General features: G+C 45.0%; 1 protein-coding gene across 2 annotated transcripts in view; it reads left to right on the top strand.

The window, feature by feature from the left end:
• Positions 1–12,813, top strand: part of ZnT86D (solute carrier family 30 member 7) — a 149,715-nt gene extending 136,902 nt beyond the window's left edge. For both annotated transcript variants that reach the window (XM_075882920.1, XM_037432298.2), the window contains 2 exons: positions 4,999–5,148; positions 11,564–12,813. In XM_075882920.1, the coding sequence (XP_075739035.1) occupies positions 4,999–5,105 (107 nt within the window). In that variant the 3' untranslated portion in view covers positions 5,106–5,148; positions 11,564–12,813. The remainder of the gene's footprint in view (positions 1–4,998; positions 5,149–11,563) is intronic.
• The last annotated feature ends 5,678 nt before the right edge of the window (positions 12,814–18,491 follow it).

Genomic DNA, 18,491 nt, shown 5'->3' with positions numbered 1-18,491 from the left:
GCATGTGTGTTTGCACTCAAGTTCCATATACCAGAAGGCCAAAAGATGGTCTTAAACTCTATCTTTGTAAAACGTAGCGGCCATCTTGACAATCTCGTTTGGATGCACTCTGAGGTCGCTGGTAGTCTTGGTTTCAAATAAACTCTGCAGTCTACACCTCCAACTCTAGATAAGCTCTGGTCTGGCTGCAAAGTTTTCTTCTGACTGCCTTGTGCCATGATGTGATCCTTCAGTGTCTGTCAGTAGGAAGTGCTTGTGTGTTGCTGTCTCCTCTGACCACAGCCACAGCTGTGCGTGTAGTTGGAAGCAGAGTTACCAGCATCACAGAAAGCAACAAAGAAAGAGCATCCAGCCAAATGGAGCAATGAGAACACTCATAAGATAAAATTTCTGTTGTTGTATGACTCACAACTTTGGCTTGCTTTTGCCTGTGCTGGAATACCAAAACATCTTTCACTCACACAGTGTGCTACCAGATTTCTACGGCCAGTCACACACTTGATCGCTTTTCTTGTATACTACCATTAACTGCCACTGGCCACGGGTCATTTTCATTTACAGGACATTTTTATTCAAGCAGCCCAGAGCCTATATGGATTCACTACACAGCAACAAAAACTAACCTTGTGCGAATATTTGAATCGTCTTCGATTTAATTTAAATCATCGAAAATTTCAATGTATTCGCAATGAACAGGTAGGTATATATTAGTTTGCAAGTAGCCGCCTGTAAAAGTGGTTTTGCTGCAGTGTAGGGGTGCTAAGCCGCCAAAGCACATATCTAGGGGAAATTTGCTGTGTCGCGAAGTCTGCCTTCATGTTTAAAGGAGCCCTGAAACACTTTCTGAGCAAGGTCAGAAAACGCTGCCGATCGGTAGTCGAGGCTACTGAGAACACGCGAGGCAAATATTATGGTGCAGCATGCGGCCTGCAATTCACAATAAATTTTCAAAGCTGAAAATTGCTGTCTTTTCTTGGCAAATGACACTACCAGCTCTAAAATCACTTGTTCACGGCTATTGGCTGATTTGAGCATGGGGCACTCGTTCGTTACTGGGGCCGTCGCGGTAGGCCGCAGCTTGTCCACGAGTACGTGTGCGATTGCGCTGAAAGGACGTGTATGCAAAGAAAAAAAAAATAGAAGCGAGAAAAAAGTGCTCAAGGTTGCAAAGCGCATTGGACGTTTTTTCTTTCCCCATCACATCTCTCCCTGCTTAGCTTCCAGCTCTTTCGTCGGGACAAGCAGAGAGAATGCAATTGCAGCATGCAACAAATTCTTGGAACTCCGCTCGTACTAGACTGATTCTAAAAATTTTGCGTAGTAAACTTGTGAGGCAATAAGCTTCTTTACTGGCTCCATGGCTACTTAAAAAAGTAGCCAAGATCCTTCATTATTTTATTAAGCTGTAAAGGTTGTTATGGTGGCTTATATGCTCAAAGTATAATAAATTTTTAAATATTACATATTTTACAGGTTATCACTCGCATCCTACCAAAACTACTCAAGGTTGTTTCGACTTCCTTTAAACAAAAAAAAATGACATTTGCATAGAGGTTTTATTTCAATTAGTAAAAATATTGTGCAGGTTTGTTAGGTCATGATAATTATGTCCATTTTTGTTTGTGTCATACACACCATTTATTTATTTATTTATTTATTTATTTATTTATTTATTTATTTATTTATTTATCGTACCCTCAGGGCTTTACAGCATTGCAAAGGGGAGCGGGCACTGACGAACAATGTTAAAGAAAAGAATACATAGACAAGACACTAGAACATTATTAAACACTGGAAAGCAACTATTATCAACTGCAACTATGTTACACAGCCAGTAGATTATACAAGAAAACTAACAACAAAATCAAACGTTTACATTTCCAACACCAAGTATGTTATCGAGCGATGTTTTAAAACTGCAAGGCGAGGTGATGGATGCAACTGATTGTGGGAGGTAGTTCCAATCCTTGCAAGTTTTAGGCAGGAATGAGTGGGAATATGTTGATGTCTTGAAGCGAGGAACAGCAACTTTCTGCGCATGGTCAGTACGAGTTGAAATGTATGATGGTGGGCTTATTAAAAGTGAACGCAGAAGGGAGTTGTTGTAAATTTTGTGGAAGAGTACGAGACGGGATATCTTACTGCATGTAGCGAGTAAAGGAATGTTAATAATTGATTTCATGTTAGTTACGCTAGCGGTACGGCGATAATCTGATAATATAAATCTGAAAATGATATTTGAATACGATTCGAAATTATTCAGCCAAAATCACTATTTGCTTCGAATCTAAAATTCACTATTTGCACAAGCCTAACAAAAATGCAAAGTGAGGCTGCCCCAAGGCACAGGTGTGGCAGTATACAAAGCGATGCCAATGGTAGTGCAGTGTTTTAGAACAGGGTGGTGAGATCACAGCACACAGGTGAGGCAGCTCATGTTGATGTAATATGGCGCCACTAGTGCTTGGGCTGCACGGAATGCGAAATGCACAGCCTTAGCATGTTTTATCGAAAATTGAAATCGCACAGCTCCTTGGCATGTTTTCTGATATCTTGACAAGCACACAAGGTGGAAAGGCGGACATTTTAAGCTTGTATGAAAACAAAGCCGATGCATCAATTGCAGGCAAACAGCCGTGTAGCGATGCGGATGATTCGTAAACTAAGTGTTTGCATACACTGTTGAAGACATAAACGTTTGGATGAGTAAATTGCTTAGGTCATTTTTCTTTAACAATTATCGCACATGTTAAAACGCGATTGCATTCACAAGTTCAAGTGAGTTAAGAAATTGTGAAAATACAAAAAGATGCATGCCATCAACGAAAAAAAAAAGTTATGGACAGAACAGAAAGGGCCTCACTTGCAACTAACTTTATTATCACAACATTAACGACATATATAACCATAGTAACCATGCGTGTGCACATAGTCTCACATAGTCGTCAGAAACACTTGACAAGATTAACAAAAAAACAAGACAAGAAAAGCCAATAAATGAAAAAAAGACTCGAAGAAATTAAACTTGCGACCATGCAGAGCAACAGATGTATCGCTAATACGCATATCTCCCTTCTTTTTAATGTAGTATGCTTGCATTATTTCACACACTAAAGTACCGTTGCTCTTCCCAAGAATGGATACATTGGAAAACCCAGGCTCACACTTGCAGCAGCCACAATGCATGGGCAAATGTGCCGAAAGTTCATTTTTCACAGAAAGTTCATGCTTCCTAATACTTTCGTTAGTGCGCCGGCCGACATATACCCTGCCGCAACTAAAAAGGATCTCATGCACCACGCCAACCCAGAAGGCGACGTAGGACCTTGCATGCCTCTTTCAAGACGGGGAGGGCCTCGGTGCAGTAGAATTTCGTGCGCACAGGCTAGCCAACTTGTGGTGCGCCAAGAACACCAAAGGTACCTTGTACTGGTTAGCCACATTTTTAAGGTTGTCAGCAACCTTGTGCATGTATGTCAAAACCATGAGCCTTTCATCGGCTGGCTGTTGGTTCTCGATCCGTTCAGTTTTTGAAGGAAGGTTTCGGACACTTCAACAATGACAGAACCAGAGTAGCCAGCTGAACGCAGCTGCGTGACCTGATTATTGTTAAAATTTTCCTGCATTCTATGCGAGGAAGATTCACCAGTTCTCCTTCCATGCACATGGAAACAAGGGTCCTCTTGACAAGTTAGGAATGTGATGCATCAGAAGGCATAAGTACCTCGCGTGAACGTAGACAAAAAGCAGCACAAGCTTTAGACAAAAACTTTGCCCAAGCAGACGACACAGCCGAACAAGGCAAAAGCTAAGGCAATTTCGCTGTGCAATGATCTGAGGCTTCACAAACTCTCAAAGCGTGCCACACTGTCTGTGTTTTACAGTGTGAAAACTTGTAAGGTCGACATGCCATTTAGGTGTATTGTTGGTGAATGGGAATCGTGGCAACAAAATGTAAGAAAATTTTTATTGAAGCAGCTTCATACGCTTGGTATGGTGATCCTTTATTTGTTCAGAAGTCAGATGACTTTACACAATTCTTAATAGGCCTAAACGATGGTGGCAATTCATTTTTTATTGATGTTGAACATTTATTTTACTCGGTTACCCACACAGAGTTGTTTTAGTTGTCTGAAACTATATTGAGCAGAATAGCACTTTTCTATTTGAGAGCACCATTTCCCTTGACAACTTCATGGCGTTGCTTTTATCTCTGCTCGAGGTTTGTGGGTCATGGTAATCTGGTTTACATTCAGAGAAAGGGGATCTGCATAGGTTCATGCATAGCGCCTGTTCTATGTAACATATTTTTCGCGGACTTCGACATAGATTTGGCTCAGGTTATCAACGATGCGAAAGTGAAGATTTTGAGGTACATTGACTACTTTTTAGTGATATTCAAAACTAACCCTTCTTTGAAATTCACTGAGTGGATGAGGTTTTAGCTCTTTTAAGACAACATGCCAAGGGACTTGTTTTCACGCATGAGCTTGGCGGTGTGTTGCGATTTTTAGACCCTAGTCGTACAGACTTGAAGCACTATTTTTTATATTTTGGCGACATTCACTCAACTAAATAACTGGCATGCTATGTCTGTGGCCTCCGCATACAATGGTGTCATTATCGATTAGCAACTACGTTTTAAGAAGTTTAAGAAGTCGCGGCGTTTGGTGTGGGAGTTTTGAGGCGGTGTTACCAGTGACATTTTGTTTTTGTGTGCTTTTTCGCTTACTATTTGTTATTTTTGGATAAGGGTGGTGTCTTCAATATATTAAATTTATTGTAGTTTGCTAATTGTAGTTTCCCAATGCACAAAAAAAATGTTTTCTCCTTTAGTGTCCCTTTATGTTTGGATTGAAGCAGGTGGTTACATTAACGTGAACAACAACCACATGCAGTTACGTCCACTTATGAAGCATCCATGTTGCTTTGTCACTGCAATAACTCATGGTTACTGGTGCCATTATGCAAGTGACCGACCTGATGTGTGCAATGCAGGTGATGCAGCTGGAAGGCGTGTACAGTGTGCAGGAGCCCCACTTCTGGACATTGTGCAGCGACGTCTACATTGGCACCCTCAAGCTGGAAGTGGCCAAAGGTGCTGACGTGAGCTACCTGCTCAGCTGCACGCACAGCATATTCACACAGGTGTGTGTGCTGGCTTCTCTTTTTGTTCACTCTTGGTTGCATTTGTCTGTGCTAGCTTTCCATGCTCACACCATATGCTGAGAACATAGCAGGAGCGATGGGAAATTTAGAAAGCAGAAAGTTTGGCTATTGGAAGAGTTTCTAAGAGTTTCTTCACGGAAGAGAATAATTAATAGAAGCAGGGACACGCGAGTAGAAAACACCGCAACACAAAGGCCTACTATTGGCTGAAGGGCCGCACTTACTGTGACAGACAAAAAGAAAAAAAAAAAAAGTTGAGTTGACAGTAATTGGTGTACACTCAAATGTCTGTACCCCTTACCCTCTTTTATGAAGGTCAAAAATGGTTAAACGCGGTACATCACTGGACCCAACACTTATACGGGGGGAAGTGTCCTAGTGCAGTCATTGGCTGCAGCGTTATTCCTTTTTCATCAGTTTCTAATCTATCCAAGCCTCCCCTTAAATTCGGTCTTAACTGAACACATAGTAGGAGTGACTTGGCACCCCCTCAATAAATGACTATATTACTATGGATAATACGTTTGACACTTGACGAGCAATGTGGCCCACTCTAATTATCATTTCAAAGATTACCAACTGCTAATTTGTAATTAACAAAGTCAAAGCTGAACATCATCAAGGCTACTTCATGCACAGCAGTGAAACCATGAACACGCACACGGCTTCGAAAACAAAGTGCGGACGCCGCGGATACCGCAGAAAACTATTTGGTAAAGCGCTCTCCATATGCGACGTGGCCCCACACATGTGATGTTGACTGAACAGTGGCACTGGCTTTGCAAAAATAGGATTTGGCGAGGGAAAGCAGGGAGGAGGAGGGTACATCCACGCATGTGCCCGTAGGAGCAAGAACAGTGGCAACACCAGATCAAGGGGCGCATGTGGTGCAGACCTGCCTCGCGCACACAAGCGCGCAATAATAACGAGCACTCGCTCTCGCCTGGGAATCGCCAGAGTCATGAGCGCGCCGCCGCTTCTTCATGCTTCGTTGGCGGAGAATGCATGTTTTTGCCAAATCGACAAAATCCAAGGCAAAATTTCTAGATAGTCCGTGGCGAAAGTTCGTTATATCAAGGATGTGTCTTGCTGTTACTTTGTTACATAGAGGTTGCAAATGCATAAGCTTCTATGGAGTAACGGCGGGGAATGGAAAAACTTCATAATGTCGAGGAATTGATGATATGAAGGTTCATAATAAGCAGGTTTAACTGTACTCTACACAGAACTCGTAATTCACGTGGTCCTACTTTCTTTTCAAGCATCCCCAAATTGACGATTCGAAACCTAAATTTGTGATTTTTCACATTTCGGGTCTGTTTCAATTTCTTACTGTGTCTAAACTGGACCTCTAGGGCGCTCTATCCAACTGCTGCCTCTTTTTCTGCTCTTAACTACCCGACACTTTTTTTGAACAGATTTTACTGTGCCACATTCTAACTCAGTGTTCATTGCCGACACACACTCTTTTCAGCCATGTGGTTGTGGCCTATCTTCAACAGTCTTGGGGCGGTCGTTTTGTTTCATCTCACTCGTCCATCGCTGACAGCTTGCACCTTTGTGCCATATAAACTAGAAAAGATTCTCTGTGCTTTGGGAGCTGTCTCATTTTGCTTTTGTTTTACGCCTTTCTCACCCTGCATCTGAGTCCCGCGATTAATCTTGCTAGCCTCTGGTACTATGCAGTCGAATCTTATTAATTCGAACACGCTTCATTCGAACTTCCGGTTAATTTGAACTCACAATGAGGTCCCGTCAAAGCTATGTATATTCTAATGGGCGAAAACGCCCGGTAATTCGAACGCGCAAGCATTTGCGACGGTTAAGGGGGAACGCAGCACTTAAATGTAGAAAATCGGCCAAAAAATTGCATTATCTCTCTCATTATTTTCGCGTTCCCGAGGCCCTTCTGCATCTATCAGCAAATTTCGGCTTCGAAATTCTATTTGTTTTCTTTTTCCACTTTGTTTTCTTTTCACTCTGTAGGTTTTCGTGGAAAGTTTTTCCCGCGCAATTCTTGCACCCCCCAACTGCATTGGTTTTCCGCCGAAAAAAAGTGCGAGAAATATGGAAGTAAATACGGTAATTTAGAATGACGATATTGTCAGCCAAATTATTATACATCAATTGTAATTAACATGCTAAGACATCCTTACACAATATTAAACAACACTCAACAACATGACAAACAAGGCGGTGTCGCTAACGCCTGACTCACCACTAGGGCCCACGGCAGACCCATCGCGACAGCCACCGCTCGCGCCAAACGCCACCAGCCAAAGAGAGACTTGCTCAACTCCCTCGCCCGCCACCAAGGCTTGCCTTTCGCCAGGAGTCACCGTCGGCGCTACTGCTCTACAAACCATGATGATGATAGTGGTGATCACCGCTCGCGAACACAATGCGACCTATCACTCAATAGTTGTCACTCCCGAAATATGGCTTCTGTGCAAGACATGTGCGCCACGCGGCGCAAACAACTTTACATGAGGTGTCAGCACCCCCACAACGTTTAGATTTTAAAATATTGACTGTTCAATAAACTTGCATTCTGCCCACTGTTTAGACATGTTAGACCTCTGAGCCTTTCTGCTGCGGCGTGGCTCACATCAAGCAAAAACATGTCTTGCCAGATGAAAGGCTTTAATGGAACTAAAAAAGAAAGAAAAAGACAAGGGTGAGCCGGCACTGCCACGAGGCCAAGCGTCAGCTCGTGAGGAGGCCCAATAATGATGATGACTGCCATCCTGCTGCGAGGGATGAATAAAGGAAGTCACAACAGCCTCCCGCGCCGACAGATTACGCTAGGTGGCTTCCAATGGGTACAGTAGCTGCACAGGACACTTCACAACAGTGCCGTTGGGCAAGCGTAGAAAGCAAGTCCTCACGATGCCGTCACGTCCACCGATTAGTTCTTCTTTGCGAACCAAGGTTCACAGTCGCCTGGGACAATGTTTTTCTCCGAGTAGAACTACATTGCCTTCCTTCAATATGTGATTTCTTTTTGCTTGGTTGAATGTGTAATTCCCAAGTTCATTGAAATACTCCTTTGACCAACGAGACCAGAAAGTTTGCAGATCCTCTTCTCTCTTGCTCCAAAGTTTCTTCAGCTGATCGTTGGTCGACTCTGTTTTGATTTTAAGGTCGTAAGGTGGTAGCGTTGTCAGTCTTCTTCCAACGAGAAAATCTGCTGGAGATAAGGGGCACGGCTCATCAACGTCATTGTACACATATGTTAAAGGCAGAGAATTCATTACCGATTCCACTTCCGTTAGTAAAGTGACCAACTCTGTCTGATTTACCAAACGTTGACCAAGCATTTTCTTCAAGCAGGTCTTCACAGAACATACGAGTCTCTTGTAAAATCCGCCCCACCAAGGAGCACTCGGGCAAATGAATTTCCACTGAATCTTCGAGGAAGAGAAATATGTAAGTACATCAGGATGCCGAATTGTTCCCCAAAGCTTCTGTAGATCTTTGGACGTTTTGACGAAGGTTCGGGCATTGTCGCTGTACATTGTGTGACAGAGGCCTCGACGTGATACGAATCTCCGAAGTGCACAAAGGAAAGCCACCGTCGTCAAATCTTCAACATGTTCCAAGTGAACAGCTCTTGTTACAGCACAAGTAAAAAGAGCGATGTAAGAGCGCTGGTGAAGATGCCGTTTGATGTAAAGTGGTACCGCAATATCTACTCTACTTACAAGAAACGGAGGCGTTTGTTTACAAAGATCCTGGGGCATACAAGGTGAAACTTGTTCAACTGGTTTAGACTGTAGGCGTTGGCAGATGACACACCATCGTATTGTTTTTTTCACCAGCTGTCGTAATTGTGGAATCCAGTATTGTTCCCTTATTTGAGTCAGTGTGTCTCGTACTCCTCCGTGGAAGACTTTTTTGTGAGCATGATTGATGATTAAAGTAACGAGGTGAGAGTCTTTTGGTAGGAGGATTGGATCGCGGGAACCGTACGAGTCGTCCGTAATCTGAACTTTTCCTTGTACCCGAAGCAGCCCGTTGTTGTCGAGGAACAATCTTAATTGTCCAACTGGACTTTTGGGAAGGAATCGGATTCTCGTTTGCGACGCAGTTGCCTTCGTTACCAAATTGAGCTCTCTGTTCTACGCGAATCAAGTAGCTCTCCGCCTGTTGAATTTCTTCAGCAGACAGCTCCTCGAACCTATCGCTTTCCTTCTTCAACATTTTAACATTACGAAAAACCCACGCCGTTACTCTTACAAGTTTTGTGAAACTGCTGAATCATTCGTTATCAATCAGCGTTGGCATCGATGTTCTCGTGTTAAGAGCGTAGATATTGATTTCTGGCCCCGTCTCAGCTGCTTCGAGTTTTCCGTTTTCAAGGTCAAGGTTTCCCCTGAAATCAGGCCAGAATGTATGAGACATGGCAAGCCATCTGGGTCCATACCACCACAACTGTGATTTACTCAGTTTGTGTACAGTCAAGCCTCGAGTGAGCAAATCTGCAAGGTTTTCTTTTCCGGCACAAAATCGCCATCGAAAATATTTTGTCAAATTTCTGATCTCCTGCGTCCTGTTCCGTACAAATGCCTTCCAAGAAACAGGGTCCTTGTAAATCCAGCAAACGGTAATCTGGGAGTCTGACCAAAATGTTACTTCACCGATATCCAGGTCGCAGTTCTTATGTAACAGCATAAAGTGTGCATGCAAAAGTAATTTATTTGAAGTTTATACGAAACATGACAGGTATGATGAAAGCCTGTAGAGTGTGTCAATATAATTTCTCCTGAAATCAAAGAAATATACAAAAGCCGTCGAAGCGGGCTGGTCTTCGTTATGAAGAGCTGCGTTGTCTTCACTGTAAATAATTTGTTCATTGTAGAGTGAAATAATTTGGAGTTTTTCCTTTGGTTTTGTTCTCGGTTACACTACACTACACTCTCTTTACTGCAATGGCTACAGGCTCTTCGACATTTATGTGCTAATAAAGCATGTGTGCAATGTGAACACTAAGCGTTGAGCCTACCAGCACTTCGAACTTCTTGGCTACACTCTTATTATTTCCACTTAAGCAATTGAAAACTCGCAAGTTTCCCACTTGCGCAGCGAAATCACAAGTTCATCGTGCATAATAATCCTGCGAGATGCGAGGAAGAATGGGGGTGCTGGGTGGTGAATGCATGGCAAACAATAGAAAACAATTTACAACTCGTATTCCTTGTATATGGATCATTCTAGAGTGCACCTGAATCATGTCATGTGAATCGCTGTTTTGGCGTCACAAACAGTGGCCAAAGAACGAGAAGTGCCAAGAGAGAATAACACGCTTGACTGTGTATCTTCAAAAACTGTTTTAGGGCCCTTACATAGACAGCACATGCAAACACGGAAACGAAACAGCAGTCACGGCACCGCAAATGCCGCTCTCAGAAATCTTACAGCTGCAGAAAACAAGGTGAAGTAATGTATCTTGTGCCCAGATTCCCTACTCAGGTAAAAATAACACAAACGATGGCGTGGTCCCTCTCGGAACTCCTGCGGCGGCGCGAACAACGTGAGCAAGAACAGGTGGTGGTGGCGGCGCGGTGCACAGCTCTAGCGGTGGCTTGCATCGCCACACTTGCGAACTGCCTGCACAGCACGACAAAGCTCATGGCCTTAAAGAAGACGCGTTCATTGAGAGCATAGTTTGAATTACAATCGCTGCGAATACCGGAAGTGAGAGAAGCTGCAGCGGGAGCGTGTTCACATGCCCTAATCTGTCTCGCTTTTGCACTGCCAGCTGGATCTGTCGCCGTTGCTGCATTCGATTGTGTCATTTCTTCTGACGTATCTCCCGAAACCATGCTTGTTAAGGTGTAAACTGTTTCTTTTCAGTGCTTTGCATGCATAACTAGAACTCTGTACGGATTTTAATGCTCAGGAATAGATTCTCGAGCGGCAAAGGTGGCAGTGGAATGTATGCGAGGGTCAAAATGAATGTGAACATTTTCGGCGGGTGCGGACGTGGTTTTGTGGCCGCTCTGCCGTTTTCATTTCAATTATCCAGTACTGGTCTTTTTCGTGCTGTCGACTTCGTGGCGTGTTTTTCCAGCCGCTAAAGCGGCGAAGCGAGTGAATTTTCAACAAGTTTCGCCACGTTCGCTCCCTTTGATGCCAGTGTGAACGCGCCTTACAGGGTTGGCTGCATCAGTGAGGAAACCTCGGCACTTCATTGAGAGTTGGTGAAAGCAAGAAAGTTCAAAAGAACATCATGGACTCTTTCGCAGCAAGAAGTGGTAGAACCCAACAAAGTTCTTGTTCATCCTCATGATCAGCTTTAACTTTTCTGCCTGCTCCAAAGCAATCTAAGCCAGTAGCATCATTGCTTTTGTGTGCCATGCGTTATTTAACCTTTTTGTTTATTTTCTTTTAGGCCGGTGTCAAGCAGTTGTATGTACAGATTGATTATGCACCAATGTGATCTGAACACGCCACGACGACCAGTGAAACCCGTCTTCCTTGTGCATTGACTGCTGAATGATGTTGCACGAAGAATGACCAAGGCATTGTGGCTGAGAGGAACGGCTCTACTGAACGACAACCCGGCTGACTGAAAATCTTATCACGAGCATTCGATATGAGCGTGACCAGTGGTTGTGATGTTGAATACCCTGTGCACGTCTTGGGTTTGTTGGTGATGAGCGAGGATAGTCTGTTGTAAAGCTATGCCTTTTTCTTTAACCCTTTTATAACTTTTTATAATATACCCGGTTTTGTAAGTTCACTGCGCTTTCACTTTACTTGATTATAGTATCTTGCCTTTATGTGCACAGTGGTTTCTGCATGACAGTAATGTGAGGCAACCTGAAGTCTTTCTATGAGCACACCCAGTTTGCTTAAGAGCACTTATTTACCAGAAGACACCGACACAAATGATATATAAAATGTTGGGTTCTGCCTTGAGTGAAACATTCGTGACTTCACCCAAGATCAAACGTTCAAAATGGGGAAGAGTGCCATGAAGCTCTGTTCTCTCCTGAGTATTTTGCCTTGTGCCGCTCAAAATTTTGCTCAAACCTGGCAGTTGGTTTTTTTTTTGATGCACCTATCAAATTTTGTGCATGTGCATCATTTCTTTATTTGTTATTGCTGGTAAGCCCGACATGCAAGTCTCCCTGTATGCCAAACAGCGAACTGGGAAAGCTATGCCCTTGCGCAGTGTGTGCAGGCAGACATGCTTCTTCAAGTACTAAGCGCGTGCGAAAGCAGTGTTCTTAATGCTTCTGGTGATTGCATGGCTTAATAAGACCTCGGTTCTCACGTCAAACAGTGCAAGCAAGCAGTGTATCATCATTGCATCACGGAGAATGCACCCTTCCTCATGCCATATCACTTGATTGCATTCAAAAACTGAGCATTGTACATACGGGAGGTGGTGAAGGGATTTGGCACATTATCATGGACTTTTGGCCATTGACTGCATTGTTGGCATTGCTATGAATGTGTATATTCTGTTGTTGTGTATTGTTTTCTGTAACTTCATCGTGACTGTACAGCTTTCAACTGTGTGCGTGTGTGCGCTTTTGAGAAAAGAAGCTCGTGCCTACCAAACTAGTTGTTGCAGACCCGGTGATGATGAATGGAAAATGTAAACAATGAAATGAAACCTTGACTGAGAACCTAGCCGTGTGCCTTCATGTTGCCTCCAAGGCCAAGGTGAACCCATATGCAAGGGCCATTTTGCATTGCACTTATGCAAGTGCGAACTGTGCTCTGCATTTGATGTGCTCTGTGCTTATTCTTTAAGGTGACATTGCATAAGAACCTTTTCAAAGAAACACAAACAGTGAATTACAAGTAATATTTTATGTTGGCGTGAAATGTAGATGCTTGAAAACATCAGTATTATATGCACCAGTGCTTTAATAACATAGAAATTAAAGTAAAAGTTGGACACGACTGGTGGGACATTCTAAAACACAAGCTTGATGGCATAGAAGAGTTTCGGTACCTTTAATCACAGCTGCTCGAACTAGCCATAATTTACTGTAAAATAACGTTTCAATGCATTACAACATGGAATATTCTACTCTACCTCCTGCAGTGAAAAATAATTGGGCAAGACTTGGAGGGTGGGGGGCCTTGCTCGCTGGCAGACCGAAATTCAATATGGTGGCAAAAGAGTCTCTAAGAAGAACGCACACCTATGCTTCTTGTGAAATGCTTTGGTGAACACACATGTTCACTCTTTACTGAACAGAAGAAAATCCTCCTGTGAAATTTAATGTTATGAGAAAGGGGGAAGATGTCCTTCCAATGTTTTGGCATATTGTGACTATCACGAATGCTCTATTGAGGCTGCACTGTTGAATTACTTCTAAGGAATCGTTCACATATCTAAGGACTCTCAGAACTTTGGTTTCTAGGAACCGATGCCACAAGATTGTGTAGGAAAGAACTGGTTGGAAAAAACTAGTGGTAGGGGAAGGGGGCCATTACGCTTGCTGGCGTATGTTTAAGTCTTCAAAAGTGGGAAAGGGGTGCTTTCTTGGGATTTTATGGTTGTGCATTTCAGTGAGATTGATGCAAAAAATAACTCCTTCGACTGACCGACCGACCGACCGACGTTTGCTCACACACTGCTGGTACACGCCACGAGCTACGCTATGCGGGCTCTGCGCCGTTCCCAAACAAGACCAATGCCGTTTGCACTTGGCTGGCCTAAACTAAATCCCCTTGCTTTACTGTGCCAGCGTGAGAACTGGCCTAAACTAAACCCCCTTGCTTTGCTATGTCAGCTTGAGAACTGCCATGATTTCGCCAATATATGCCACCTGTGAAGCAGAAAGCACTTCCGTTACACCACAATAGACCTTTACAGGGGTATGTCACCGGTGCACGTGCAAAGCGGTGGTTGGCAAAACACCTCCCGCCGGTTACTGAGTGGGGTGCAGTCACTCGGTGCTTGGGGCAAGCTTTTTTTTTTCTCATAGATCCGTGGGAGGTGCAAACGCTTGGTTTTGGTGCAAGCTTCTTGTTTGTGGTTCAACTTGTACCTCTGTGCACCGAGAAGCATCTCAGAAACAGCCTAGCAACAACCTAGCAGATTTTAGCTGAAGTGTAGCAACAACTTAGAAGCAACTAGATTAGACATCAGAATCGTCCAAATTCGCTGTTTGCAAGACTTGTGCAACTAGTACAACCTTCGCCTCTCACTTTTTTTTTTGGTATGCCTTCTTTTTCGATCACTGTGTGCCTTTATATCAGTTGGTGTTTGTGGTCTCTTTGTGGTCTCTTGACTTCCATATTGTGTCCATGTTCACACGCGCAATGTTTATTTAAACAGAGCTCACGTTTGTATACACAAGAACAGCTAAACTTAATAAAACAGGGTAAAGCAAGCAAGCACAAAGCGAGCAAGGAGGTTGCATCCCCCCTCCCTGACTACAACTCAGCGTGTGTACTTGCACAGGTTGCACAATATAATTCTTATATACAGAGATATACAGAGAAGAGGAAGGCATAAAGGTAAACTAGAGGGTAGTATCTGGCATGCTACCCTGTACTGAGGTTGGAGAATGGGTGGTTCAAAGAGAGAGGAAAAAAATGAATACTATGGGGGGCACCAACAAAGTGCAGTCACACAAACACACACACGTGAGAGCATACCCGTCGGAGTCATTCTGATAGGCCAGTAGGTCACAGGAAGCCTTGTAAGGCTTTCTGCGATGTTGGGTATGGACGTCATTCGACCATGTCGCAGTTCCTGGGCGTCTCCTGTCGTCCTGGTGCGTAAGAAAGACGGATCTATCCGATTTTGCGTGTAATATCGTCGTTTGAATAAGATAACGCGCAAGGACGTATATCCTTTACCGCGCATTGATGACGCCATTGACACCCTTCACGGAGCGGAATTCTTCTCGTCGCTAGATTTGCGGCCTGGCTACTGGCAAGTTCCAATGGCTGAAGCCGATCGCCAAAAAACTGCATTTATTACACCTGACGGACTATACGAGTTTAACATCGTGCCCTTAGGGCTTTGTAATGCGCCTGCCACATTTGAACGTCTTATGGATTATACGCTACGTGGCCTCAAATGGAATATGTGCCTCTGTTACCTCGACGATGTCGTGGTTTTCTCCCATGACTTTCCTACGCACCTCCTTCGCCTCAGGCACGTTTTGACTTGTCTGACCAATGCTGGCCTGCAGCCTAACCTGAAAAAATGCCGCTTCACTGCACGCGAGCTCGTCATCCTAGGCCACATCGTGCCCAAGCACGGCGTATTACCTGACCCAGCAAAACTTCGAGCAGTTGCAGAATTTTCTAAGCCGACGACCATGATAGAACTTCGCAGTTTTTTAGGCCTATGCTCCTATTTCCGGTGCTTTGTTCGCAATTTCGCATCTATCATGTCACCATTAACCCAGCTTCTTCGAGGTGACGTGAACCTCTCCTCCTTGTCTCCTGCATGTGACGTTGCCTTCACTACTCTGCGCCGTCTGCTCACCTCCCCAGCTATTCTTCGCCACTTCGACTCGACGGCCCCTACCGAAATGCTCACTGACGCCAGCAGCGTCGGGCTAGGCGCTGTCCTCGCTCAACGAAAGCCCGGCTATTCAGAATACGTTGTAGCCTACGCTAGCTGCACTCTGACAAAAGCCGAAACTAATTACAGCGTGACAAAAAAAGAGTGTTTGGCTCTGGTGTGGGCGCTTGGAAAGTTCCGGCCGTACCTATACGGCTGCCCGTTCGATCTAGTAACTGATCACCACGCTCTTTGCTGGCTCTCCACGTTAAAAGACCCTTCTGGCCGCCTTGCGCGCGATGGGCACTCCGCATCCAGGACTACGACATTCGCGTCGTATACCACTGCGGACGCAAACACTCTGACGTTGATGTCCTGTCCCACTTACCTTTACCACCAGATCCGACGTGCGGAAACACTTGCCTCCAGACCTTGTCATCGCTAAATCTCGACTCGATTGCCACCGAACAACGTCGTGGCTCGTGGATCGCATCTCTTATCGGGTATCTATCTGGCACCCCCAATCTTCCAGTACCTCGATCCCTTCGACGTCAAGCTTTCCATTTCGCTATCCGCGATCAACTTCTTCATCGACGCAACTATACTCCTGATGGCCGCCGGTAACTACTGGTCATTCCACGCACTTTACGATCGCAAGTATGTGCCTCTCTTCACGACGATCCGCAATGTGGCCACGCCGGGGTGTTCAAAACATATGAAAGCCTTTGCCATTGCTATTACTGGCGCGGCATGTACAATTTCGTACGCAAGTTCGTGTAGTGCTGTCCTGACTGCCAGCAACGCAAATCAACACCGCCACGTGCAACTGGCGCATTGCAGCCACTTCCATGCCCTCCCAAGCCATTTCATCGCGTCGACGTTGGCCTCTACGGCCCCCTTCCATTGACACCAGATGGTAATCTGTTGATTATAGTGGCGGTTGACCACCTGACACGCTACGCCGAAACAGCCGCTTTGCCGAGCACTATCGCTCAGGATGTCGCCTCTTTCATTTTACAATGCTTTATCGATTATCCTTCGACATGGTGCACCTTGAGAGCTCTTTAGTGACAGAGGCCGCGCTTTCCTCTCCGAGGTCGTCGAAACTCTGCTTTCAGAATGCCACGCCATTCATCGGAAAACGACAGCATACCACCCCCAGACTAACGGGCTAGCGGAGCGGTTTAACCGCACGCTGGGTGATATGCACTCAATGTACATGGCATCTGATCATAGCAAGTGGGACCGTGTTCTCCCATACGTCACATTCGCATGTAACACGGCAATACAAACCACCACGGGATTGTCACCTTTCTTTCTTCTTTACGGACACGAGCCTTCCCATACAATCGATACCTTACTTTCCCACAGTCTTGATGCTTCCGAGTGTCCACCTATCTGCGATGCTGCTCGACAAGCCGAAGAGTGCCACCAGCTCGCCCGTACGTTCACTTCGGAAGAGCAGCAACGCCAGAAAGAACACCGTAGCACCGCCCTTTCAAATCCCAGCTATGCCCAGGATATCTTCTGTGGCTCGCCATCCCATACCAACCTCCGGGACTCTCCTCGAAACTTGTCCCCCAATACGAGGGGCCTTACACCGATTTGGAGAAAACCTTTCCGGTTAATTTCCTAATTGAGCCAGTTTCCCGATCGGACGACATGCGCTGGCGTGCACGTGACATCGTTCATGTTTCCCGGCTGAAACCATACCATGAGCCTCTGCCTGAAACTTCTTAAGTCGCCAGGATGGCTCCTTTTTCAGCGGGGGCGATTGGGAAGGAGATGTGCCTGTAACGAGCAGCATCGCCAACGCCCGGCTCTCTCGGCTCGTGCTTCGGTTCGCTGCTGTGCCAGTCTCTGCTAAACGGTTTTTCACGCTGTCTTGCCGTTGTCGTTAACAACTAATAAACCTCTTCGCAACATTATTAAAAGTGACATTCAAATTTTTTGATAGTTCTTGCTAGACAGGACATATATATATATATTGTGACCTGCGTAGCTTTCTTGGATTATCTTCTTACTTCCAGCGCTTCATACGTGGATTCGCGGAACTTGCGTTTCTGCTCCATCAACTCCTCGCAAGAAACGTCCCCTTCGTTTGGTCCGAAGACTGTGAAAGCGATTTTACGGCATTGAAGCAAGCCCTCACGTCGGATCCGGCACTGTGCTACTTCGATGCAACTGCACCCACCATCTTACACACTGACGCAAGTAGTCATGGTCTAGGTGCGGTACTCATGCTGCGTGACAAAAACTCACGCGAACGTGTCGTTGCTTGCGCAGGTCGTGTTCTTACCGCTGCAAAAAAGAACTACACTATGACCGAGCAGGAGTGCCTTGCTGTTGTTTGGGCAGTGAAAAAATTCCAACAATATCTTCACGGCCATCATTTTATCGTCGTTACTGACCATATTGCCCTATGCTGGCTTTCATAGCTGAAAAACTTATCGGGTCGCTGGGCACTTCGCTTGCAGGAATATCATTTCGATGTCGCCTACAGATATCAAGATGCTGGTGCTCTATCGCGCTGTCCTTTGCCCAGCGGAGGCCACTCACCATCGATATTCCAAAACGACAGCACCTCTCCAATCGCAGCGCTAAGTTCATCACCTGGTACCCTCTCCGTCCTTGTTTCACAACAACCTGTCGACCCATACTGCCGCACCATTGTTGACCGCTTGACCGGCTCTACTACTCCTCCGAACGCCAGACTCAGTCGACAACTTGAACAATTTAAGCTTGTCGGAGGTGCTTTATACAGCTACATTTACCACATCAATGGCAACAAGTGGGTACCCATCATCCCACATTCTCTGCAACGTGAAGTTCT

This window comes from Rhipicephalus microplus, unplaced genomic scaffold, assembly GCF_043290135.1.
Source record: "Rhipicephalus microplus isolate Deutch F79 unplaced genomic scaffold, USDA_Rmic scaffold_14, whole genome shotgun sequence".
In the NCBI taxonomy this organism is placed as follows: Eukaryota; Metazoa; Arthropoda; class Arachnida; order Ixodida; family Ixodidae; genus Rhipicephalus; species Rhipicephalus microplus.
Note: the sequence above shows the minus strand (reverse complement) of the source record. Positions and strands in the feature narration are given on the sequence as shown.